Source organism: Lates calcarifer, linkage group LG1, assembly GCF_001640805.2.
Source record: "Lates calcarifer isolate ASB-BC8 linkage group LG1, TLL_Latcal_v3, whole genome shotgun sequence".
In the NCBI taxonomy this organism is placed as follows: Eukaryota; Metazoa; Chordata; class Actinopteri; family Centropomidae; genus Lates; species Lates calcarifer.
The window spans coordinates 960,200-987,868 of NC_066833.1; the positions used below are offsets into that span (position 1 = coordinate 960,200).

Genomic DNA, 27,669 nt, shown 5'->3' on the forward strand with positions numbered 1-27,669 from the left:
AGCATTTTGGTTAAACAATGGGTGAAGGTGCTCAATTTAACTATTTATTTTTAATATGACTGGCAAGGTCTGGACATGTCCCTTCCTCCCCCACTGCACTGTAGATTGTTATTTTGTCCCTCTATTTGCTTCAGTGTAGGTTAAACCAGTGGACATGATGATGAATCAATAACATAACAAATTTACTGGGAATTGTGTGGAGGAATTAACTTTTCTTTAAAAAAAAAAAAAATAGGTAGGAGTAGGCTGTTCATTCTATAACCAGTTGCACAGTATGGGTGTTTTGGTGCTGAAGTTTTGCCACCTCAGCTACAAATTAGATACAGTTCCTTCCTCCCAGTTTGTGCCCATGTGAGTTCTTTTGTGGGGATCCTATTTTGCAATCTTGGGCGAGTCGTGTTTTCTTGTGTGTTGTGTGTTATAAGAGTTGCTAAGGTGGAAAGTGAAGGTAACTCTAGACTCTAGAGAGCATGGAGACGTCCGTGGATCAAGTCTCATACACCCAGAGTAACCCACTGTTTGACATGTCACTCAGCAGAAATGATCTCTACACTTTCCAGCCGGACGGTGAGTACTAAGGCAGAAAGTAATAAAAGCAAATAGATTGAGCTTCAACTCTGATTTGTGAGAAAAAAAAATCAGTTTCATTTTTTATTTCAGAGAACATCCAGTTAACACTGGTTAACCAACCTGTTAGACTATTATATGAATGTAACGGTTAAGAAGTTCTCAGTTTTATTCACATTGTAAGACCGGATTGGTTGTAACTTTTGAGCCATTTGCAAATGAACTCTTAAATCTTAGCAGGAGGATAATAAATCTCTCTCATTTAGTTGTGAAGAGACAAGGCATGGATTAATTTGTACACAAATTTAGATTTTTATTAGATTTTAATTGTAATATTGACCAAAGATAAAGAAATGAAACAACTGCTAGAATCAAACTGAGGATGTTGTGGTTATATGGTATGTGTAAGGGAATTTCCCCTTTTTTTAGGACTATTTTCCTTCATTTTTATTTTCTTTCTTTTTTATGTAGACAGTGAAACTACACAGATCATACTCACATGTCATTTATTGTAAACACCAGTTCACCATTTTCTAGGGTAGCAACTACAGTTGTAGAAAGGAGCCTATGGATATGGTAGCATATTTAGATGGAAATATATAGTGTTAACTTGTAGTGTTATCTCTTTTCTTCTTGATCGATCAAGCTTAGTAAATGTTTCTGCTTAAGACATCATCTGAGTCTCCTGAAAGCTCTTCCATCATAGTAGAGAAACCAGAGCTATTAAAATGGTAATTAAATAAAAAATAAGGAATTGAGCAAGAGGCCCAGAGTACATTATATTCAGATATATAATTATGTGAAAAAGAAAGTACACCCTCTTTGAATTCTATGCTTTTATGCATCAGGACATAATAAATCTGGTAATTAGCAGGTGACACATGACATATTACACTGTGTCATTATATATGTGACAAAAACTAGACCAAAATGCAAAAGCAGAGAATGAAAAATTAAGTACACCCTTCCTTCTTCCACAGAAATTAAGACAGTAAGTAGCAGTCAGGTACTGTTAATCAAATGCCCTTGATTAATTGATTATCAGCAAGTGTGACCACCTATATAAAAGCAGAGGTCTTGGCAGTTTGATGGTCTGGAGCATTCAGGTGTGTGTTAACACAATGCCAAGGAAGAAAGACATTAGTAATGATCTTAGAGAAGCAACTGCCACTGCCTATCAGTCTGGAAAGGGTTATAAGGCCATTTCCAAACAATTTTAAATCCATGTGCAATACTCATAGAAGTAGCAAAAACCCCAAGAGCTACATCTCAGACTCTTAAGGCCTTAGTTAGCATGCTAAATGTTAAAGTTCAGTGCAATTAGAAAAAGACTGACCAAGTGTGGCTTGTCATGAAGGGTTGTAAGGAGAAAGCCCCTCTCTCACTTTCTCTTTAAAAATGACATGGCAGCAAGGCTAACCTCAATGAACTGAAGCAACATTGTAAAGAAGAGTAGGACAAATTTCCTCTACTAGAGACTGATAAAATCATAGAGAAGTCAAGTTATTGCTGCTAAAGGTGGTTCTGCAAGCTACTGAATCATGAGGTGAACTTAGTTTTTCATACATGGCCTCTCCATTTAAGCTTCATTCTTGTTAAATAAATAATGACACATTATTATTGGTGCATTTCACAGTGGGGAGATATAGTGAATTGGCATTTATGTGTATAGTATTTTGTTGTGATTGTTAACTAAAATTCAGTTAGTTTGTTCTTCACAATGACTGGATTTGAAAGAGAGCAAGGATTTGGAACTAAGCCATTCATGAAGCATGAAACAGATTGCTCTGTTGTTTGTACATGTACATGCTACAATGAAACTACAATGTGCTGCTGCTGCAAGGAATTGTGGGACAGTATGATTTCCCTTCCTTTCATAAAGGACGGTCCAGTGTATTCTATGCTAATTGAGATAAGATAGGAAGCACTGAAGCACCTTTCCTTAGCATTTAGTAAATTCAACCGGCTCATGTCATGGCTGTCACTTACTTCAGGGTTTTTTAACTCAGTTAGGAACCTTCCTTAGCTAAAAAGACTATTTGACCACAGTCTTGGACTCAAGGATGAACTAATTAGAATTAGCAACACCTTGAGGGGATTTCTTCAAATATGGCAAAAACCTCACTTGGAGTTAAAGATGAACTGATTAGATTTTAGTAGTCAAAGGTCAATGTCACTGTGACAATGCTAAACTCATTCATGGCCATAATTCAAGAATTCCCTTTTATAATTAACTGCAACTGGACTGGTTGCAGGCAGGCATATAACAGCATGGTGGTAAGTCCAGTTTTGTAAATTATATTTTGACAGAGCAGAGCAGCACTCAACATGGCAGAAGGTTTGACTTTTGAAACACAGGTGGAACTAATAAGATTAAAACTAGATTTATTAGAGCCTGATTAATGGAAGAGTGCAGTGAATACTTTAATTCATAGTTACATCAGTGTTGTTACTCCTTTGACAGGTCAAAATTTCTGCCAGGTCTATTTTAGGCACAAACCTTTTCTTAATGTCAGGTAGTGCCAAAGAGGAGAAAACAGTGCCAATTAAAAATTTACAGTTATTTTTTTATTACTTCTATCAAGCTTGCATAGAAAAAGTATAGAATCCACAGTGCAAATGCAACTGGGCACCTGTAATTCAGGAAATGCTTTCACACAGCAATGCTTTCACCCCAAAGAAACAATTCAACATAAAATAATTTCATGGAAACTATTCATTTTGTAGACAAACAAGTAATTAATATTATTTTAAGGAAAATAATATCATAGGTTGTAAGAGTATGTTTATGTGTGCTATTTCTCAGGTCAGTTATTAAAAGCAGCATTGTCTGGACAAATGTACTAAATGTTCTGTTGGTCACATATTTATGTAAGTTTTCATTGCTTTTCAAGCACAGTAGTTGCCAGTGTTAAACTAAAATTGCAGCCATGACCAGCAGGTGGTATCAGTGTTTCATCTTCCCTGTTGGACAGACGCAGCACACTCTCTGAGAGGAACACAAGAGTTCTGCTGTAAAAGTCTCTGAAATTTAAGTGACTACATGACCATTTCAAAGTGAAAGATTATTTTAGAGAACAGAAAACATGGCTCTGCAGTTAAAAGATGGTGGCGTGTCCAGACACAGTGACCCAGTCAAGTTTTGGCAGCTTTTTTGTCTTGGTGTTTCATTGTTTTGGAACAGTGACAATAAAGATGAAATAATACAAAATCATATCACACGATATATATAGGGCTATAATACAAATCTATAATACAAACATAGAAAAGGTCTGAACACATACAAATGCACTACAAAAAACTAAATTAAGTTGTACAAAATTACAAAAAAACAAATAAATGTCTTAAATTAAAAAGCAACAACAGCAACAACAAAATGTGGTAATAAAGCAATTTGATTTATCTCTGAGAGAGGAATGCCAAACAAGTTAAAAGATCACATAGGACATAGTAAAATATTAGACATTATACATATTACTACAGCTTTTGAATGTTTTTATTGCCTGGCAGTACCACAGTTGAGTTCAGTCATGTCATCTGACACACACACATTTTCTTTGTTTTGTTTCACTGGCACTGTGATGTATGAATAGCCAACCCTGTCTCCCAGAGACTACATTTCTATACAACTGAACAGCAGCAATATAAGAAATGTAATTTCTGGCTGTATTATGTTCAAAGGCAACATAGAAAATGCTTATTAGAAAAAATAATCTTGGTTGCATTTGCATTTCCTACAAAACAAAACTTGGGTGGCTCTTTACATCATTCACATCATTTGTAATTTACATCATTATATAAAATGTATTTGCTGTTGCAAGTTAGTTTATCAGTATACATAATTTCTATGAGACAGGGTTCTTACAACTGCTTAAAATATGGAAGCATCTTATCTACTGTAATTGCTATTCTAAGACGAAATGCATTCTGAGATAAGGTGAAAAATATATATCTTCAGTGACCACATCAATGCCTATTCCCTGCCAACTCACACAACTCACACAAAAGTACCTTTGAAACATTCAAAGGGGACAGTAGTTTACCATTCAGTCAGAGCCAGTTTGCTCTAGTGTCATTTTCTTGGCTTTTCTGCCAACAAAAAGAAATCCATATCCCCCCAGCTTTTCATTGTGACTGACAGCTGACATTTTCCACTGGTTATCCAAATGTTTCATGCTTAGAGCTTTGCAAATTCATAAAAGTATTTGTATCAGCTGGGTGACCCAGGCTACATTCTGTCTCCTGAAATCACTTAACCAAGATGTAAGTTTGCTGCAGGATACTCCCATTCTGGTGTTTTAAATGCATTTTCCTATTTGTGTTTCAGATCTGAAGCCAGCGAGGCCGAGAAGACAGTGGTGTTTTAATGTGATTGTTGTTTATCTCATCTTGCAGACCGCCCTTAATGCCTTTCTCCTTTATAAAGGTACAAATGCATGGAGAAAACATTTCCTATGACATCTTTATTCTGACTGAGGATGAAGTTTATTTCTATATCAGTTTGTACAGTGGGCTTTTTCACAAACGTCATATCATACTCATATAATTATGTACTGCAAATGTGGGATGGATGGAGTCACTGACAAAACATGCTTGTTATTTTTTTTCCCTCTTTGTCCCAGTTTTCACATTGGAGTCTTCACTGTCTAACTCCAGATCAGAGAAGCTGTCATCCAATCACATTCCTCTGGGTGGAGATCAGGAAGAAGACAACTTCCAAACTCTCATCCACAACAACAGTCAAGAAACCAAAACCCTAAGAAACCGCATATCGGCCTTGCAGAGCCAGGTCCTCCAGCTATAAGTGTAACATTTTACTGAACACACTGTATATAGTTTCAGTTCGGTTTTATTTGTGTGTTTGTGTGTGTTCCCTGCTTGCAAACTTTATGGTAACCTAGGCTAACTATGTTGTGACTGTTTTCTCTGAAATATCAGAAACCACTTCCAGTTCAGGGCCGATTAATTCAGCTATTTAAGTCTGACCTCATAACACATTTTGTTAAATGCAGATATTGGCAGTCTGCCCATGACAACATTGTTTATTAATAGAAATTACAACAATGTTCAATATTATCCTTTCATGTAAAATATTGTACCAGAGTTGCTTAAAGTGAGTTGGAAATGTCAGTTACACAGCAATATCTAATATATTAGCTAGTATTAGCCACATGACTGGCTAAACCAGGCTGTAGAAGCAAACCTCCTGAGTGTACTGAATAGACCAGGGGTGCATTGTATTGCTTGATTGAAATTCTTGTTTGGATGGGGAAAATGTTATTTCTCTATTAGGTCTAGAAATTACACTGTCTTGCTTTAAAGCTAATTTTCATGATTTACAAAATTGCTTTAACATCAGAGTCTTGACAACAGGTCAACAGTCTGTGTGTAGAGGATAGTCAGCTGGCCAGACTTAAAGCTGACCTGAGCCTTCTCAATACCAGCACCCACAACCTGGAGGCTAAACTGACAACCATCAGCCTCAAACCAGGTAGGATACATCTCTCTCTCTTCTCTCTCTCTCTCTCTCTCTTCTCTCTCTCTCTCTCTCTTTCTCTCTCTCTCTCGCTCTCTCTGTGTGTGTGTGTATGTGTGTGAAGTCATCACAATGTCAGCAAAATTAACATTTCTCACATATGACACAGAGAACAATACCAATACCTTTTTGAGGATTTTAGTTTCATGGTTTTGTTACACATAAGTTCATGGTTCAGCAAATTTTAAAACTGTAACAACCTGAAAAGAAAGCAAGTTTATCAAACTTAGCAGTTCTTTTTTGTGTGTTTCCTCAGGACTTCCAGGTTCTCCAGGAAGAGATGGGCTGCCAGGACATCCAGGGGCACCGGGAGAGAAAGGTGAGTCAACCTTAAATATTAGAAATAAAGACAAGCATAAAGTTAAAATGAGAAGTGTGCTGATATTTTGTAACCAAGTATTTCCTAGTGCTATTATTACTGAGTAACTGGGCCAACACAGAACCAACCTGAATGAGTAAAGGAGCTACATTTCTCCCATAAGCACGTTAATATTAACCAAAAGCTGCTCCTAACTCTGATCTACAACCCCAGACTAACATTCCACTAATTTTGCCAACCTTTCCATCTGAACTCAGAGTCACTAGTGCAACCAATTAATTTTTAACATTCTCACATTCTCTTATCCTCATTCACACATGCTGCAGAATGCTGCGCTGTAGAGCCCCACCGTTGTAAGGCAGACCACAGAAGTAGTTTTGAAATGTTGTAGTGTTTTGTGAAATGTTGCATTTTGTGAAATGTTGTAGTGTTTTGTGAAATGTTGTGTTTTTTGAAATGTTGTAGTGTTTTCTGAAATGTTGTTTGGTTTCTGAAATGTTGTAGTGTTTTATGAAATGTTGTAGTGCTTTGACCCTCAGCCCGTGTACTGTAGGGTGTACTGTATGGGAGAAAAAAACATTGTGACGTGCCCTTCCAGTGAAGAATATCTTCCATGTTTTTCAGTGTTTACATATGGCTTTTTAAAGATTAGGTCGAGGACTCATCAGAGTGCCATGCACTGTGGATATTCATGATCCTCCTGATCTTTCCCATGGTGCCTTCAAAAGCCCAAACCATTGGTAACAAATAATAATAATGATGATAATAATAATCAACAGATTGCCATGAGACCTCTTGATGCACCTTTATGTGTTACATTTGCTGAACATGCTTGACTTATTGATCTTTTCTTTAGCACAACCCTCAGAATAAACATTTCATTTCAGGCTTTGACAACAGTGCTTTCATAGAATGGGATTTAATGGAGCATTGCATGCTCTAAGAGCTAACATCAGAATCTTACACTTTTGTTAATTTTGCTCAGCTGACCAAAACTGTGGACTAAGACTGTGACTCCATGAGTCATATATAGCCTACATCACAGCTATTTGTACACAGACTGTTGGATAACAGAATGTGGAGTCCATCAGTTCCTTATACACCTAAATGATTCTTTCCAGGTGACAGTGGCATTGCCGGCCCACCAGGACAAAAAGGTGAAATGGGACTCAAAGGGCAACCTGGAGATCCAGGGGTTGCTGGTCAAATTGGTGGGTTTCATTAGGAATATTTGTGTGATAATATACCTGTTGTTATTCTTAAAGCTATAATAGGTATGATAACAAATAAAAATCTTGCTTGGTGGTTAAATCACAAAACAGGACTAGAGTGTCACATCCAACTAAAATGCTGTTGGGTACTAACAGACAAAATAAATTAAAAAAAACTAACTGTGACATCCAGGCAAAGCTGGACTCACTGATGTAAGAACTTTTTAAATCTTGGTCTGCTTTAAATAAAGCATGGCTGCTTTGTTTATTTTATTACAAAGCATCAAAGACCTGCCAGATTGGTTATATAGTTACCTCTCACCTCAAATTCAAAACTGTTTCACTCTTTCAGGCCCACGTGGACCCACTGGGCCTCTTGGACCCACCGGTAAGCTTCCACTTTGTTTCTACTATCTGTGTCAACATATGGCATGTTCGGGTTCTGTATTGTGTTGTAGGTCACTTAAAAGTGCTAAGAGCTCAATACACAATCACTGTAGTTATGTGCATAAAATGCAGAAAAAGACACTTTCTGTTGTGTTTTATCAGCATGTAGGGGAAGTAAAATGCCAGATGGATAACTGAAACATGGCTGAAATGCTTTCTGTGTAGACATATCATTAGGATCCCTCTGTGGTATGTAAGTCCGCTGGAAAAGTCTCAGAAGCAGAGAATCTGTTCTTCAGCATTTGCATTTACATTACAGTTTAGAATTGTTTTGCTGATATATTTTATATATTATATTAGCATCACCTTGGATGACATTTAATACAGTCACCAGAAGTAAAAAGCTAATGTTAGGTTATAAATGAACTACACCATGGTTGCCTGATTTCAGCGTCATCTCCACTAATTTTCCAACTTGTAATTTGATTTAGTGCACTTACCTCTTCTACAAAAGCAAATTTGAAAGTTTTATATAGATTAGTTCACAAGAGAGTATAAAAAACACAAGGAGGCTGTAAAGGCAAACTAATGATTAAATGACTTTTTGATAATGTTTAATGTCACTGACGACCTCTGTAGTCTCATTTAGCCACTTGTTAGCAATTGTCTTTTTTTAAAGACATGTAAAAGCTTGGTGTGAGTGTAGTATTTTCTGACATATCTTATGTTCTAGAATAAAACTAAAATGTCTTGAGCTTGTGTTAACCACAGACCTTATTTCAGGTATCTAACCAAAGAAAATAAATTCTTCATTTCTGCAGCACTCTATTGTCAACATTACGGCTGCTGTTGTCATCCTTTATTTTAGTTCATTTTGTTCAATAATGTTATGTGTCATAAAATAGTGATTTTATCTGCAGTTTTTTTCATCAGTTTGGGAATGATTTTGAGACATGAGTGAGTAAATTTCTTACCCATTCCATTGACTGAATACAGAAATAGAAAAATGTCTTAATGAGAATAACTCCATGGAGGATTTGGTTGTATAAAGGAGATGCCTGATTGAGGTGATGCGTGAGTAGAGCAGATCATTGCCTGGAGAATTCACAGCATGTTGATGACATTTCTGTCATGCCTCCTCCACACCCTACCCAGGAACCATGCCTTGCCTAAACCAAATTGAGTATTTCCAGTAGGTGAGAATGTGTCTGAATGTGTCTGTGTGCTACCCCGGACAATATCCAGATCTGACTTCCTGGACATTGTCTGGATTTCATATGAGAAAATGGCTTGTAACTCATATTGACTCACAGTAATATCAAATGCTCTTTACTGTAACAGAACTATAACCTTCCCCAGTTTCACATCATGTTGTAGGGTCACTGAACCTAGAATATGAAGTGATTTTCCTGGATGGAAAAATGTATCAGCAGAAATAGTTCAGTTTCTCTTCCTCATTTAATGCTTGGTCATCATAAGAAATATTGCTGACACCCTGCTATTTGGTGTGAAGAATGTAATATAATGTGCACAGCTTGCATTTATGAAATATGTGCACCAAAAACATAAACAGCTGTTCATAATCATCATTCTGAATATGTGTGTCTGTGTGTGTATGTATATGTATGTATATGTGTATGTGAATACAGGTCCCAGGGGTCCACCTGGGCTCCCAGGGGCCCCAGGGGATCAAGGACCAGGTGCAAAAGGAGAAAAGGGAGAACCTGGGGCACCAGGTAAGGGTGTGGCTATTGGTTGAAGAATAAGATGACTATGACGGTTCTGTCCAACCAGACCTGACAACATAGAAAAAGAAGATCAAGATCCAAGATCTTGAAAAACAATTTTCATTTCTCATATTAATTTGTTGAGTTTTTTTTCCATAAGTTCTTAACATTGAAATAAAATTTAACCCTTTTGTGTGTTATGACTGTTCTTGTATAAATGCAGTTTTAGAGACCTTTCTACCCTCTTAAACTGGTAAATTCAAATTAGCTGTGACAGAAAAGCACCCAGGCTTTAATGTTCTGACTGTTGTACCCTAGTTCTGACTGTTGTACTCTATACTTTGATTGTAGGCCCTCGTGGAGACAAAGGTGACACAGGGAATCCTGGCCAAAAAGGTACCTAAGAATGTTACATGCCACATATGAAAGAAAGTGTTTATGTGTATGTGTATTTATGTGTAGCTGTAGAAGTGTGCTTGTGTATGAGATACTTAATGTATTTTTGTTGATTTGCTGTGTACCTCCAGGATCTTCTGGATTTCCTGGTAGTCCTGGGCTCAAAGGAGAAAAGGGAGCTCTTGGAAATAATGGTCCACCTGGACCTCCAGGTCAGTTGCATACTGTGTCCTTATCTATCCAAGTCTTACAGAGTCTGTTTTAAGTTTCAAGAGGCAAAAGAAAACAAAAATTCTAATACTGTGAAGCAGACCAGGTCCCTGTCACCCCCAGCCCAATTGTTGTGGGCATATTCTTGAGATTGACACAACCTGCAAGCTGAGGGTCAAATGACCAGTGGGTGTGGCAGAGATCTCTAGCAAGCTAATCTGTTAGCTCTATGGGCTATTAAGATAGTGTTATATAACCAGTACCAAGGGAGGGGGGTGGGGTGGGGGGTGCACAGTGCCATGGATTTATCAGTACACAGCACAGTCAAGCTACTATTATTTCAAAGCTATGGACAAGGCCTTAAATTCTAACTTGCACAAACCTTAGTCAGTTAAAGGTTAAATATGATGGCTGATTTGCTGAACTGCTATGTGTGTGTGTCCATACCAGCAGTGTGTCTGCTGTGGAGCTGCTACTGTCAATTCTATCTTTTATAGTGGTGGGCGGTCAGGGCCAGCAAAGTCTTCTCTGTTGGCCCAAACATTGTCACAATCACTGAATTATATTTTTACATATGTTTTTTCCATTAATACTATATAAATGAAATTGTTCTCAATAGTCTATTCTCTTCATCTCATAGCTTTCCTCCCGGTTGAGCTGCTTCCAATACAGTCTGTTTATATTAGTGCTTTTATCCAATCAGATTTCAGCCCTGTGTTGCCAAGTTAAAAGAAGTCTGCCTTCAGAAGTGCAGGCCACTGTAATTCAAAATGAATGGCGATGAAACTGCCGTGGATCCATTAACCAATCAGATTTTGAGTTGGCGAAGATCAAGGCCTTCTGGCAGGCCTGCACTAATGTCAGGATCTCCATGTGATTTGATTGGATGCTCAGAGATCGTGCTGGTTAGGGCTAGCAAACTACATGTATAGCCACTCGCACAAGCTAAAACGTGTTAGTACAGATTTAATAGCTGTTTTCTCAACCTACAATGGCTGAAGGAGGAAGAAGAGTTCAATGACTCTGTTGTAGAGATTATGTGTGTCTCAGTTCCAACAGTAAGGTTAATATGGAGGCTAACGCTGAAAGTTGGGTCTGCCCATTTGTACTTCTCTGATAAGTTTTAAGTCGCTTCAGGGCTGAGAGTGTCTGCTCGACAGAAGCAGTTTTTTTTATTTGTCTACAAATAATCAGCAGTTTTGGTGAGTAAAATGCATTTGACCTATATTTTATTGTTTACGTCCTTGTCACTTTATTAGTAAATATTGATGCTTCTGCTGGAGATGATGTGTGTGGCGCTGCAGGGTTTGGAGACCTATTGAATTTTGTTAATTGGATTTTTATAGCATTGCTTTAGTAATGGAATTTATTCTGGCTACATGACATGCCTGTCTGTGATGCAGAGTTCTGTTATACTGCTGGAGGAGAGGACTAGGGCCAGTCTCCCTGCTAGCAAAGCCACTGTTAGCAGATGGCGCACTTTAATGAAACGCTACAATTTCCATCAGATTTTTCACACTTCTGGGGTCGATGTGCGTCCATCTATGATTTTACAGAGAGACTTACAAAGCTTGCCGGGGCTTCTCTTGCACTTATTGTGGCGATTTGTCCACCTGTTTCCTCTGCAGCTCCTCTGCTTCTGTGTGTGAACACATACGCGGAGACATAAATGACAGGAATTGGGGAGAGAAATGAATTTTTTTGAAAATCTTTTGTCAAAGAGGAGGTCAGCCATTGTGCATTTCCTGAGACAATTTTCATTCTATGATCACAGTTTTGAGGCTTTTAGGATGCACAAAAACTCACAAAACTTCGCACATGTTTAAACACCTAAGCACTTTGATTTAATATCACAATTGGCGTACTACAGCAGCTCTCTAGTGCCCCCTAATTATTTTTAGCATTTTTCAGCTGGCAGTCATGCTTAGATGCTTATGAAACTTGGCATTTATGTCATAAGTAACGGTACTTGATTTCTGATGTGGGTCTTGGGTGTGGGTGTAGCAAAATGGCTCAAGGGCACCCCCTAGAAATTTTCAATGACGCACCCCCCATGTATGAAATTCAGCAGGCACATGTAACACCCGAAGACATTCAAAAAAGCCTCTTGGAGCCATATCCTAAATCCAACAGAAAGTCGGACATTTTGAATTTAGTATGTGATTTTGGCACCAAATTTCACCATTTACAGCAGGTGTACTTTAATGTACTTCTCCTAGATATTTGATCTGACTGACTTCAAATTTGGTAGGTGACTTCTAAAGACCTTTGTGGTGTTAAATTGTGAAGCTTTTTAGGGCTTCATTGAATGGCGTGCCTGTGAGGATGTGGCAAGTTTCGATGCTTCACCATGAAAGAGGATGTAACTCAAATATAAATTGTCCAATCTGCCTCAAACTTCACGCTTGACAAAAGGCCTGGCCTGATAACATCTACATGCCAACATTCAGCCATACTCATAGCAGCACCTACTGGCAACAGGAAATGACATATATTATACTTTGATCTATTCCTCAAGTAGGTTGGTAAAGATCCATTTCACATGAAGTCAGAAACTGCCTATTAAAATTACAATGAGCCAAGAGCATGCTTGTCAAGTCTAAGGGTAAGAGAAGGAGCAGCATCCTCACACACACATACACACACACAATGGGGTGGCTGAGGTGATACAGCTGAATTGAAGCAGCTTGAGTTGACGATGACTACGCTCATTACTCTCCAAGTGCCTTGAAAAGTAAAAGCTCCTGGCCTTTACCTTTTCTTTGTCAAACCACCTATTCAGCAAGCATTTAGAAAAGTAGTATTTTCAGCATCTCCTGACATGTTTAACAGGAACCACAGCACGCTGGTTAAGCTCATAGCAAATTGTTACTTGGGAACTAAAATGAAAGTTTGTCTGTATAACTGGTTAGTTTGCCACTAATCTCAAAATTTTACTAATTGCTGTAAACTTCACTCTCTTAGACAAACAAGCCCCCTGACATTTTAGATTTCTGTCCAGTAAGATATTGAGTTTAGCTGTGATTTTACTGTTGCTAGAAACAGTATTTAGTTGTACTTAATATATCATTCAGTTCTTCTCATGTCCTGAATTTATTCTTTAAAAAAAAACAAAAAAAAAAAACAGTAGCAGTCTGAGCCAGACTGATGGGGGTCTGGATGGATAAAGCTAAAATCCAAGACCACTAACCACCTGTATGGACACCTATCCTTACAGGTGGTTAGTGGCCTTGCCCTGACTTTATGCAGATGAGCAAATCACTGTTCAAATCACTTCACTATAAGCCTTATTTAACCAGTGATTTTTTGTGATTATTATTTTTTATGGCACACAGTGCAATCAATCTTTACATTTAAAATACAACACATTTTTATTTCTGTAAAATTCTCTATTTGCCAAAGCATTTATCAGTAATATAGTTAACATGGAAAAAATATGAATATATTACATTTAAACGTGCTCCTAACTTCTGGGCTGGTGCTCCTAAAATTTTCAGTGAGGAGCAACGGAGCTATTAGAGGAAAAGTTAGTCTGGAGCCCTGAAGAGGATTAAGCCCCTCTAAGGGTCTGTCTGTGCACAGGGCTGCCTTCATGAATGATACAAATATGCAACTGATGGACACAGTAAGAGATATTTAATTCTGGACCTGGACACATGCATGCACAGAACAGGTACTTCAGAGTGAAATTTAATTAAGCTGCAGGTACTGTCAGCCTCTGCATCTGCACTTCTTGTTTTTAATGCATGCTTCACCTGAGTTAAGAGCCACTAGTCTGCATTCACCCACATTAACTGCTGCTAACTTCTCAAAACAAAAATTGTGGTTCCAGTGATTATGAATTTTTGGTGTTGCTGTGACTTACAGGATGTATCCATTCCTGTTTACTTACAAATAAGGTTTAGCAGCCCATGTTAGTGCATTGTTTCTTTCATTAGATTTCATCTTGCTGTCTTGTCATCAGGTCCAAGAGGACCCAGTGGTTCCAGTGGAGCTCGAGGTGAGTGTGTATTGATGTTGATTTAGAATCATATTTCTTCTATATGTGATGTACTGAAAAGCATTTGAAGTTGCTCAAAATATCAAATAGAAAAGATCAGCAGTTCATTTTAACGTCTCTCACAGAAGTAGAGATGCCAGCTCTGTATTTCACTCTGTGTATTTGAGGCTAAGAGAAAGAGAAGTGCTCATAGCAAGAGCTGGAACTGTAGAACATGTGTTGGTATCAAATACATACACTCCAACTCGCTCACCTGTTGCTGAGCTGCTGGTTTGTTTTGTACAGAGTCCTGGTTAAAATTGCCATTACAGTAATACAATCAGTATGACATACTCTGATAATGGTTTAATCTCATATTAGTGTATGTAAACTATCAGTTTAGGAAGATGTATTTGTCCATTTTACCTCCACAGGTCTCCCTGGACCCCCAGGTGCCAAAGGAGAAAAGGGAGACCAAGGAAGCCCAGACTGTAAGTCTGCACAGTACTGCAGAAGTGACAACATAAGTAGTAAACAATAGTGATCTTCAAAACCGCTAACTAAAACTAAACTAGGAATGTTAAAATGTCTGAAAGTTGGTGGTGTTGTTCCATACACTACCAGTGTCAATGTAAGTCTAACACAAATTTGTCATAACCAAGATGAGCAATGGATGGCCAGAAATGCTGAGCAGCTCGAGAATATATTGCCAATCTTTATGTAGAAGGAGACCCCTGCAGGTTAAAAATTCAAAATATTGATTTACTGTGACAAGATAAGATAGTACATTGTTACAGCAGCAGCAGGGATTGTAAAAAAAAAAAAAGCCATAAAATAAAGTAAAATACCAAACAAGATATAAACAAAACAATATCATAAAAATATAAATGAAAGAACAATATACACAGGACTATCTTCATGTAAATAGAGTGAACTGTATACCGATATTGCATAGTTTGAAATAATTTTGGACAGAATGAGTGACTGATAAGCAGCTGTTTCATCAGTGGATTAAAGTGCAGACTTAGTTGTTCTTGAAAATACTTCATCTGCAGTATCTGTTTTGGCTGTGAATCAACTGCTTCATGTTATTAGAATGTGAGAATGAGAATCTAAGGAATCAGGAACAAGGTTCAGTGTTTTTACATACATAATACATACAGTATTAAATATGTGAACACATTAGTTTAACACTATTAAAAATTCATATTTTTAAAATTATTTTTCCATTATATATAATTTTATTGATTAGTTTGTTAAATACATTCTTCAATTGAAAACTGAAACACATGCAGTCTACCCAAGTGGAAATGTGAGAAACTCCTTGAAAAAATTAAGTTAAATTTTTTTTCATGCCTGCAGAAGAATAAAAACACTTGAGAAAAAAAATTCTGACTGAGAATTTCATAAGTCATGCATGAGAGGGTTAAAGGCAGAGTAAGGCATTGAGATATTCAAAATCAGCAGCAAAACACACACCTCTCTTCAGTGCATCATGCATTGCCATGGAAATTCACACTAACAACTGGCTGAGGAGAAAAATGGCAGAATCAAGTGGGTCCGCTTTTTCATAGCTGAAGCAAAACAAACGTGATATAAAACACCATCAAAGGAACAACACACCTTCAAACACAGTATCTGCAACTAACAGAGTAAAAACTAGCACAAATTTGTGGTTTAAATTGGCTTTATTAAACTACAGTGACCGAAGACAGGCCTGTAGATATGGTATAGCATTTCAAATTATGCATCAATCCCAAAGTGCTCACCTTTGTTTTCAGGTCTTCATTTCTATAAAAGCTTTCACAAATATCAAAACAAATATCACAATACAGAACAAACTACAGAGCACTTAGGTTGTGTTACATTAACTGCAGCAAAATTAACATGCAGAGCAGACAAGATGGTTTCTCAATAGTCAACAATACTCACAACTCTTCTCCTAGTCTAATAAACAATACACCAAGAGCAAACAGGACAAAACGATCCTGTCCTACTGGCTCATTGCCTTTCTTTATAACTAATACTGTTCTGTCTGTTTCTTCTTGGGCTGTTTTTGTGGCAGTACCAGACTGTTTATTTGAATGCTAACTGCTCTATTGCGTTAGCATACACTGGAATTTCTGTTTTTCTTGCTCCCACTGCACCCTTTATACCTTCCCACTTCCTGTACACAAGCACAAATGCCATGATTGGCTGGAATGGATTGTGCCAATCCACTTCATTATATACCAGTGCTAGAGCCAGGGCTGTGTAGAAACAGTAGATTCTTTTTTAGCGCACAAATATAAGGGGCAGCTAGAGGACAATGAGGAGATATTCCCTGAATTTGAACAAGTGCATTAGATTGTAATTGCTAACCCTTCCTTTAACATCTGGAACTTTGTGTCATCACAGTGAATGTCCGTCTTGTGCCTGGGAAATCACGAGGGCGAGTGGAGGTGAGGTACAATGGGGTCTGGGGCACCGTGTGTGATGATAGCTTTGACACTGTTGATGGCAAGGTCATCTGTAAGATGCTGGGTTTCCAATCCGCCATTGCCACCTTCACTGCCAGCCCAGGTAAGTCTACTGCCACTATAATGTCATGTTCTTTTCACTGTATGGTATCCTCTAATGCTTAAAAAAAAACATTAAGTTTGTTTTTCCCCTGCACTTCAAGGAGCTTTATTGTCATTCCAACACATGTGAACATGAGGTGAAACGAAATAGGATACTCTGGTCCCGGTGCAAGCCAATTACAGAATAAATAAATAACTAAGTATAAAATAGAATATGCAAATATAAGCTAAGAAGTAATGCAGGGGCTACAGGGGTCCTCCAGAATTCAGCAGTCTCACAGCTTCCGGGAAGAAGCTGTTCCTCAGTCTGGTGGTCCTGCTCTTAATGCTCCATAGCCTCCTGCCTGAGGGGAGAGGGGAAAACGGAGCGGGTGTGTTACTCAGCATGTGATTCTGATCTTTCCTCTACTACACCTGTCTTTTGTTGTGTTGAATTTTGGTTTTCATGGTGAAAACAGCAAATTGTGCACCAATGGTGCAAGAAGCCATCTTGCTGAGTTTTTGATGGCACTAAAGGGATACTTTTTGTTAATCACAATTTGGATCCTATTTTTTGTCATTTTGGCCATTTTGTAGCCCCCAAAATAATAGCTAATATGTCAGAACATGCAAAAATTAGTCTGACACTGCATGAACACAATCATTTATAAGATTATACAGGTTGTTAACAAACCATCAGTCCATCTAGACTACATAAACCACTTTATTTAAATGTAAAAATGACAAAGGTGAGTGCACCCAAAATGTTGGTTATAATCTCTTATTGCACAGGAACACTGTGCACACAACTATCACAAGTATGATGAGTAAAAGTTGGCCGTCTATGTGATGGAAAACAGCAACAACAAAAAACTCAGCAGTATAACTGTTTATATGTCTATTCTAACATCGCTGTCCCTCTGCAGGGTCTGGTAAGATCTGGCTGGATGAGCTACGATGCTTGGGAACAGAGTCTGATATCTTTAACTGTCCACACAGTGGAGTTGGTGTCAATAACTGCCAACACAATGAAGATGCTGGAGTGCACTGTATCTAAACTGACCCCACACTGAAGAGGAAATAAAATGGTGTTTCAGCTGTTCTTAATAGTTAGCTTATATGCAGTGAAAAGTTAACTGGCAGGAACTGCACAGTACTTTACAAACACACATCATAAACACTATTCACTAGGATTATAGACAGAGAAAAGAACAGCACTGCTACTAATGATGTTCACAGCTGGGTGTCATTACATATTCATAAAACACAGCATATAAAATTTAATTCGGCTGACTTTCACTTTATTACTAAACACATTTGCTTAAATTACAGTGTACTGTAAACAAAAGATCATGCTAATAAAACTTTCCTGGAAAATGTTTCTTGTCTCTCTACTTTGTATTCTGTTGGTTAGTCTGCCTCATCAATCCACATCTTCCCCCACTTGGCCTCCCCTGCCTTTGGCTACATGCTTGCCATCACCTTCTGCCCATCATACATTTCTACAGATGACTTTGTAGAGGTCAGCAAAGATTAGGTCATATTCAAGGACATGAGTTGTGCTGAGGAATAGTTTCTGACACAGCTGGCTCAGTCACATTTTCCCAGAAGCCACAGGGAACATACTGTAAATACACATGTTGAGTTCACATAAAGTGGTATCATAGTCCTTAGACTTAAGTGGATTACCTTTCATGTCCTAATTCACTTTTATACTGCTTTCCTTAACATATGTTTAGCTCTACTGGTTTGGAGATGGATCTGCTGCTATCAGTGTAATTTCTATTAGACAGCAGTTTTTGTGAAAAAGTATTAAAAGCTACAGTACACCTCCTGCCTAGCACTAAACAGATGACAGACTAAGTTAGCGACTAGCTGGGTAACATAGTGGTGTATTTAGCAGCTAAATACAAGTAGGTAGAGACCAAAAACAGAGCTAAAAGTGGAGTGAATATTGGACATTCATCAGATGATCAAAAACGTGCATTTAGAATGAATGCTGATGTTGCTCTGTGTTTGCTGGGTGTGTTCATAGCCCACTGTTATTGAACAAGTTTGACTCAACAACTTTACATGGTGATGATATGTCACTGTTGTGTACACTACTACTACTAGCCTGAGTCCATAATAGTCCATGGACCTAAGCGTTTCATCTTCATAACTGCTGGATGAATGGTGTGTGTATGTGTGTGTGTGTGTGTGTGTGTGTGTGTCTGTGTGTATACACCTTTTGGCTAATAAGGACTGCAAAATTAAATAATGTTTGTCCTGTACCATTGTTCACCTCACATTTACATACTGTTTGATCACTGCCCTGTACCCACAGTATAGTTGGCCCCCTGCCCTTCAGTCTGGGTCAGTTTGCTGTCTTATACCCGCTCTGTGTGGTGTGTCAGCATCCTCAATTTCATGTGAGTTTGTTGTGTGGTTGAAAAGGGGGTTATTGTTTAGGTTTTCTCTGTGCATGTTACTCTGTGTATGTTTAGGAATGCTTCCACTTTCATGACATAGTTAATTGAGGTTGTTTGCCTCTTCCTTGCCTTAGAATTGACTCACTCTCCTAATGGTTTGACATCTCAGGGTAACATACGGATAGATAAATTGGCCAAATGGAGCAGAAAAGACCAGGTAGTTGAATCCTGTGATTTGATTAGAAAATACCAGGTATATATGAGTCCTGTGATTCTGTGTAAAGACTAGGTAGAATCCTGTAATTCTTTACAGACCGGTCCACAGTGTCTGGAACACAGAAATAAAAAAAGATAATAATAATAAAAATGAGGAGAAATAGGCTTATACAGGATTGGTAGGAAGAACCAGGAATGAGTTGATCAAGCCAGTAAAATAAATGTATGATTATTGGTACCAAGAACAAAAAAATGTTGCAACACACAAAAAATTAGAAAACGTGGTTAAAAAAAAAAAGATGGAAAAAGAAATTTGCAAGACAATATATGTTGAGGAGATCACATTTACAGTGGTGGTCAAAAATTTTAAGAACACCTGACAGATCTGAAAATATTTACCTTTTTTGCTTCCAAAACATGATTTCATTTCATGATGTTCATGAAATATGCAGATGGTTGCTCTGAGCACAACAAATATCAGATGAAGTGAGTCATACTGTTTATATCCACTTTTAAGTTTAATATTTGGTATGTCCACCTTTTTCAGAAATTATAGCAGCACATCTCTCTGTCAATATATTTCCTGAGAACTTCAACACTAATGTTATCCCATGCCTTTTGCAACTCAAGCCAAAGGCTTTCCTTTGAATGTACAATAGATCTGTCCAGTTTATTTTCCAATGTGCCCCAAATTTGCTTGATGGGGTTGAGGTCCAGACTTTGAGGGGGGCAGATTCCTTCTGTCGAAGGTAGTTCCAATAGTTAGAAGAATGTTTAGGGTCATTGTCCTCTCTACTACCCCGTCTGTGTTTAACTGTTGGCAAGAGACACTCATTTTTATATCTCTCCCCCTCCCTCTGTCGAATATACACTCTTTGCCTGTTGCCAAACTGTTCAAACTTGGACTCATCAGTGCACAACACTTAATACCAATCTTCCTTTGTCCATTCCTTGTGTTCTTTTGCAAATTTCAGGCGTTTCACTTTGTTTTTCCCTTACATTAATGGTTTCTTTGCTGCTATTCTGCCAACAAGTCCTTCTTCTCCCAGTTTCACACAGTTCTTGAAATCACTGTTGCACCATTAGTCATTGTGGAACCTGTTGCTCACTCGTTAGCTCCTTCTTCACCTTAGCCATGTTCAAAGAAGAGCAATTTGGCTTCTTCTGTGAATGACATGATTGTGTGACATTGACAGTGACATAGGCCTAGCTTGTTTTTTGTAGGGAAAATGACCTAAATCTTCTTATGATGGCTGTATTCTATGGTTTACAGAGCATAAAAATCACTTTGTAGATATTTCATTTGTTTTATGGGTATTTTAATGCCCAATTCAACAAAAACAACTGAAACCTCTTAAAATATGCTAAGTGTTCTAATAATTTTGGCCACCACTGTATGTGATGCCTCAAAGGCATTTATGTCATTTATCTTTTGTTTGCTTTAAAATAATTCATTTATATGTATTTAAGTTATAAAGAACGCTAAAAAGAAAAAAAAAATGTTAAATGAGAGGATTTTATTTTGAAGGTCAACTTGCTGATGACCTCACGTCCTACTGAATTACCTATCCTGTTTGCTGTTGCTCTGAGAGGGAGAGTGACATGTTGTTCAGGTTCTGAGGCTTATCCACAGCCATCCACTTGGAAACATTGTTCAGGCAACACTGTAAGTGTTTATATTTCATGATAAAGATGTTAAGAAGCATAAATAGCGGTAATTGTTAAAAACTATATTTTATTTGTAGTTCATAAAGGTTGATTTATACATGTTAAAAGAGGTATTTGTTTTCATGATCATCAAGTCAATACAAAGATGTAAATTCATATTTTGGGTTATTTTTGTATTTCTTTTCAACTACAGTTTTCACCGCTTGTCAAATGAAAATGCTGAGAGTAAAAGGTCAACGCTACTCAGACTCCTGTACTCATTGACAAAGGTTTAGCTTGGTGTTTAATCAGAGTTGCTACACTCTGCAACAGAACACTACACTGTACAATAAAAGAATTTGCCTCTCCAAACTTTGGAGAGTTGGTGAGACAAAGAATGATATGGTGATCTGTGTAAAATTGGATATTGAATCAGAATGATAACAGTTTTTCTAAGTATCTCACTATAAAGGCGGAGCAAAAGAGAAAGTGGTAGAGGAGTTTAGTGAGACTTCACACCAGACAAAGCATCCTCCTGGGACAAAGGCAATCACTTTCCATTGTGGTAAGAAATAGCTCATTTGCAGCAACCAAAATCAAAAAACCCACCCTGTCTATGGTATATCCATTATTGTACAGGAAAAGGATTAAATGTTTGAATTACAAATGGAGTTGTCATGTCAACATATGTTGACATGGACTCATGCACTAACTTTGCCTCTCAGGCCCCACTTACCTACAGACTAGCAATGTTCTCAGTACTGTCTCTCAGCTGTGCTGTGAGTCAAAACCTCAGAGAAGCATAGATTCTAAATATGAAACTGCTTTATTTATTGTTTTTACTGATTTTAATCACTTAGTCCCTTTGTTTTGGAGAAAATGGGGCCTCTGTAGGTAATTCATGTCCCAGTAAAAACCTCCTAAATGATGAACACTGAAGGAATCCTAACCCAAAAACAAGCTAAGCATCTAGAAACAACCTGGACTAACATTTGCAGCAGCTTGGTTAACAGCCCACATAATGCCATACTTAGCTGCTTCTTATTGCCGACATCTGTTCCAGTCTTCTGCTTGCACCATACAGAGTGAGATGCAGTTAAGATGCAGCACTCGGGCAGAAACAGTAACATAAATATTAGTTCTACATCTCTATGGAGTAAAAGACGAATCTCCTCCCACTCCCACCCAAATAAAAATTAGTCAAATGAAAATTAGTTCATTCTTAAAAAGATGTTGACTATGATTATCGCTTCAACTAACTGACTATTGGTGTACACCCCTAGTTGGAATAAGTGCAAGTGAAACTGACCAAGAGTAGGTATCTGTGATTTGCAACGCAATGCAGATGCTACATGCGTGTGAAAGCAAGGACAACCAGACTAAAAAACAGTTTCTATCCACAGGCCATCAGACTACTGAATCACTGACTATTGAACTGTGATTATCTGAATCAATACCTTTCGATAACTTGAACTGCACATTTGCAATTTTGAACACTTAAACATATATCATCTCAATGCTGAATCTGCACATACTGACACTGTGACATTTGCACATATCTTTTGCATGTTTATACAATATAAACAATATTTGCACATTCTGAATGTCTTACCACTGTGACAGTATTGCACAACTAATTGCACCTTATATCTTGACTACATGCCACCTTTTTGTACATAGTACTCGCTTTATTTTATATATTTAGATTTATTTATTTATTCCTTTATTTTAATTTAGTTTAGTTGTTTATTTTGGTTGTGTGAAGGGAACTTGTAAGGTGAGAATTTCAATACTCCCACTGTGTTTTTGCTGTGTACATGACAATAAACTTCTTGAATCTTGAATGAATGAACCCCAGGACAGCACAGTGGTTCACTGGTTAGTACTGTTGCCTCGCAGTTAGAAGGTTCCATGCTCTAACCTCAGTCTGGCCAAGGTTTTGTGTGTGAAGTTTGTATGTTCTCCTGTTCTCCCTGTGTCTGTGTGGGTTCTCTACAGGTACTCTGGCCTACACACAATCTGAAGACATGCAGGTTAGGTTAATTGATCACTCTAAATTGATGGTAGGTCTAAATGTGAGCGTGAATGATTATTGTCTCCATACATAGACAGATGACCTGTCCTGGGTGTTCCCTGGCTCTCACCCCTAGTCAGCTGGGAATAATTCCAGCCCCCTGCAATCCTAAAAGGGTAAGCAACATAGGTAATAGATGAATGAATGGGCCTCCTTCTTTAGTAATGATGAAGTAAACATCACTTGCAACAGAGATGGGAATACTATCAACCTGTACTCACCCCATCCTGACTGTAACAAAGCTTTCAAATTAATTTACCTGTCTGTTCTCACCCAGCAACACTGTTCTTATAGAATGGTGGCTTATTTTAACTTCAGACTGAGCCCTGCTTAGATAACTGCATAGATGTCATCTCTAAGCATTGTCCTGACCTTTTCTTCCAAAAAGTCTTCTTTTCGACTTTAATCTTGTTTCCTTCACCATTGACTGTTCATAGAGAAAATGTTGTCACCCTCAAGTTCTGCCCAAGTAGTTGAGTTACGTGCACTGATGAAGGTCTTCTATCAAAAAGTATAACTGTTATCATTAACACTGATTTCAGAAATGCATTTGGATGTTTATCTGATTTGTTACACTGGGTATTCCTGTTCATGTCCTTGATGATGATGATCATGTCACACCTTACAGCGGCAAGTTGATCAAGGCCAGTGTTGATTATGTCACCTTACAATGGCAAGTTTATCAAGGCCAATGTTAATGGGGTCACACCTTACAATGGCATGTTGATCAAGTCTGGGGGCCCTTCTTGCTCCCCACTGCGTCAACAAAAGGTCTTGTCTGTGTCACTGTAAGGTCTGTGAACATACTGTAAATACCCATTCCTTTCATGAGCCTATTCCTTTCGTGAGCCTATCCTGTACCCACAGTATAACTGGCCCCCTGCCCTTCACTCTTGGTCAGTTTGCTGTCTCAGACTTGATCTGTGTGTCAGCAGACTCACCATATTCTGGAATACTAATAAATACCACCACTACAGCAAACTTTGAATTAAGGACTTGAAATTTTCTTCAACAGTAGCCAGAGGATGTACACACACATGAACATTAGCAGTGTTTTTAGATGGCTTAGAGATAGAAATAAGAATCATGGCTCTTAGCTTTCTCTGTTCATACCTCTCCAACTGATCCCTCTTCCTCAACAGCCCACTTGAGGTTTGGTGTCCTTAAAATTCTGTTCTTGGCCCCCTTCTGTTTTCTATTTACATGCCGCCTCTTGGCCAAGTTGTCTTTACTATTATTATGCTGAGCACTCTCATATATATATATGCTGTTAAAACCCACAGATCCCAGCAGTCTAGCTAAACTCTCATCTTGTGTCTTTAATTTAATTTTTTTTTTTTTTTTTTTTTTTTTTTTTTTTTTTTTATTTCCCCTTAACTCCATGAGCTCTGTCATAGCTAACCTTGGCAATGTGTCAAATAATGTTAAACATTCTACAAGGAATCTTGGGGTAACCTCCAATGCAAACTTCTGTTTTGAAGACCAAGTCAAGAATTTGGTTCAGTCTCGTTTCTTACAGCTCAAACTAATCTCTAAAATAATGTCTTTTTTATCAGCTGCTGATCTGCAAAATGTTGTACGTGCTTTTATCGATTCTCTGTTCACTTTACTCAAGTATCAGAAAGGGCTCCCTCCTCTGTCCACAACTTGTGTGAAATTCTGCCATTAATTTTATTACTGGAACAAAGAGGAACAACCATATCACTGCCATACTTGCCTCTTTACACTGGCTCCCTGTTGGATTTTGTATTGGATACCTCACTCCTAAAGACCTCTTCTACCACTGATATCTGCTGGCAGAAGTGGAAAGTAACGAATTACATTTACTCATGTTACTGTAATTGAGTAGTTTTTTTGTGCACTTGTACTTTTTAAAATAATTTTTAAAACCTGTAATTTTAGTTTTAGTATGTTTTTTTGGAAGTATTGTACTTTTCTTATCTACATTTTAAATCATATCCGTTTCTGAATAAAAAAATGTTGACCTGAATTTTTAAAAAAGCAAAGTTGAAAATCTGTGCACCAGAAACTACAGCAGTGAATGATGAGCTCAAAGGAAATGAAGTGCACCCTTGGCCATAATTAAGTGACCACTTCGGCTTCAAGGCAAGGCAACAACTTTATTATGCAGTGTAAGCTGTGTTTGCTCAGAGGGACTGAACTGTAAATAAATAATGTCCCATTAAAATTACCACCTGTTTAGATGTAAATAGGGATACAACTTCATATACAGTCTTAAAAATTAACAATGATGTTAATGTTAAAGTGACTGTTGTTTCAAAGTGGTATTGTTTAGGTAGGCTACTTATCTAGTCACTGTAGTAGTGAATGAATGAGTAGTGAACTATCCATTTAATAGGAATGATGTTTACTATAGTATAGGTATGCCTTCCACTGTTTTAATATTTATGATTATATCTTCAGGCATCTCTGAGAGATGTAATGATGACATGTAAAAGATGTGATGTGTGTAGACAACCTTTTATCTGTGAATGTAAATATTTGAAATTAATTGGGTTTAATGTTTAATGAACATCACATTGATTTACTGATGAAAACATTTTGTTTACAAAGGAAACACCCATCAAAGCTAAAGGCCTTCAGTGACTTTGTGGCAACATGGAAGCGAACCATGGAACTACCTGAAACTTCAAGCAAGCAAGCAAAAATAAGCGATATGATGTCTATGGGTGCAGATATGCAATTTTTTTTTTTAAAAAAAAGGTTTTGTAGCAGCTGCCATACAGTTCATTTGACATGTTTTGTCATTTGAACATAGTCTGATATCAAAAAATGATAAAGTTTTGTCTCAAAAACATCTTGAAGGTCCCTGAGAGATACATTATTGATACATTATTATGTGTCTATGTATTTTATTTTATCAGAGCTTTAATTTGTGAAGGTTTGCCTTTAACTAAAAAAAATTAGTTTGAGATTTGTGTCCTCTTGTCCTTTTTGCACTACACAAGAAAGAACCCCAATCCTGTTGAAAAGTATCTAAGTAACTTTTACTCTGAGTAAATTTTAAACAAGTTACTTTTTGCTTTCACTTGAGTGCATTCTCAGACCAGTACTTTTACTTCAGTAAAATTTTATCAAAGTAGTGGTACTTTTACTTGAGTAGAATATTTCAGTACTCTTTCCACCTCTGTCTGCTGGTTACTCCCAGGTCACACCTTGTAACAAAAGGTGACCAGGCATTCATCATTAGAGTCTCCATCCTATGGAACTGCTTGCCTGCTGAACTCAGTCTGAGTTGAGTACACCAGAGGCCTATCCTGCAAAGTAGAATTTGGGGTTAGCAAGGTAATTTCAGGTTTAACTCTGGGTTTTCAGGGTTACAACGATGTATTGTACAATTCTTGTTTTTTAGGTGACATTACATGTTATTCCATGAGGCTGCTGCACTGTAGCAGTGAGGGTAGTTTCCTGGATCAGCTCTGCTTCAGGGCTCCTGGAGCATCAGTAAATCAATGGACTGAGTTAAGTCTGGGTCAGAGTGCCAAAACAGCAAGGATGACAATTTACCAACAAGGGCTTTGTAGATGAACATGTACCACTGGTTATAACATCACAGAAGACTGACTTTTTTTATTGATAAGAAATGTTTTCACATATTTATCTCAAGTAATGAATACCTTTTAAAGACCAAGTAATAGAATGAATGGGTGTTATATTATTACTATATTTTATGTTATGATAAATGACCTCTTTATTCCTCATTTCATAGTCTGTCTGCTCTAATTAGCCATCTTATCACTTCTTTAGTGAAAGCTGGACTTGGAAAATATTCATACTTGGTATTAATCATCACCAGCTAAGCTGACTGATGAGCAAGTACAAATAGAAATGCAGAGTGAGACATTAAATTTCAGAACAGAGCTCCTGTAAATGGATTGGCCACCATGAGAGTCTAAAGTTTCATTATAGCACAACTGTAACGCTCACTTTCAGGCTGGGCAAGGAAGGACTTGATTCATGGCCTATCTGTCTGCCTGCTTTTCCCTTCAGGGGACAGCAGCCTGAGTCATACTGTCATCATGTCTCCCTGTAAGTGATATGCCATTCTTTCTTTCCTCTGTCCTTCTATCCTTATGCAGAGGGATGGTTGGAAAATGGGTGCAGGTGAGGTGAATTAAGTGCTGATTATAATTCAGCAGCCTTGTTCCTACGTTTCTCCCAGGGTCCCTGCTCTGGTGAAAGCTGGAAATAAACATTGGGGTTGGGGTTGGGGTCTTGCTGCATTGTTCATTAGCAAGAGCAACCCCAGGTTACCCAGACCTGCTCCCTGGCCCCCAGACCACTGCCTGTAATTGAGGGCTGACGTGGATAAATAAATGATAGGAGTGAAGGAGGGGGACGGGACGAGAAGGAGTAGGTGACGGAGTGGGTAATCGGTAATGAGGGTGCCCTCACTGTCCTCCTCACCTGTGTGAACCACCTCAGTAC

At 37.9% G+C, this 27,669-nt stretch overlaps 1 protein-coding gene and 1 long non-coding RNA gene across 2 annotated transcripts; both read left to right on the plus strand.

Annotated features, from left to right (window-relative positions):
- Nucleotides 1-351: 351 nt before the first annotated feature.
- On the plus strand, nt 352-18,253 carry marco (macrophage receptor with collagenous structure). Its single transcript, XM_018696612.2, has 14 exons — nt 352-567; nt 4,895-4,993; nt 5,190-5,356; nt 5,941-6,058; nt 6,360-6,422; nt 7,544-7,633; nt 7,986-8,021; nt 9,670-9,756; nt 10,099-10,143; nt 10,275-10,355; nt 14,318-14,353; nt 14,767-14,823; nt 16,730-16,894; nt 17,799-18,253. The coding sequence occupies exons 1-14, from the start codon at nt 471-473 to the stop codon at nt 17,927-17,929; spliced, it is 1,272 nt and encodes a 423-aa protein (XP_018552128.1). The 5' UTR covers nt 352-470; the 3' UTR covers nt 17,930-18,253.
- Nucleotides 18,254-21,080: 2,827 nt separating this feature from the next.
- On the plus strand, nt 21,081-25,932 carry LOC108897128 (uncharacterized). The gene is made up of 2 exons (XR_007814055.1): nt 21,081-21,165; nt 25,795-25,932. It is a non-coding gene; the product is annotated as an uncharacterized LOC108897128 (long non-coding RNA).
- The last annotated feature ends 1,737 nt before the right edge of the window (nt 25,933-27,669 follow it).

Coding starts and splice junctions, on each gene's coding strand:
- marco (XM_018696612.2), top strand. CDS start 471: ATGGAGACGTCCGTGGATCAAGTCTCATACACCCAGAGTAACCCACTG. Junction 7,634..7,985: donor AGGGGTTGCTGGTCAAATTG/GTGGGTTTCATT, acceptor TCACTCTTTCAG/GCCCACGTGGACCCACTGGG. Junction 14,824..16,729: donor AGACCAAGGAAGCCCAGACT/GTAAGTCTGCAC, acceptor GTGTCATCACAG/TGAATGTCCGTCTTGTGCCT.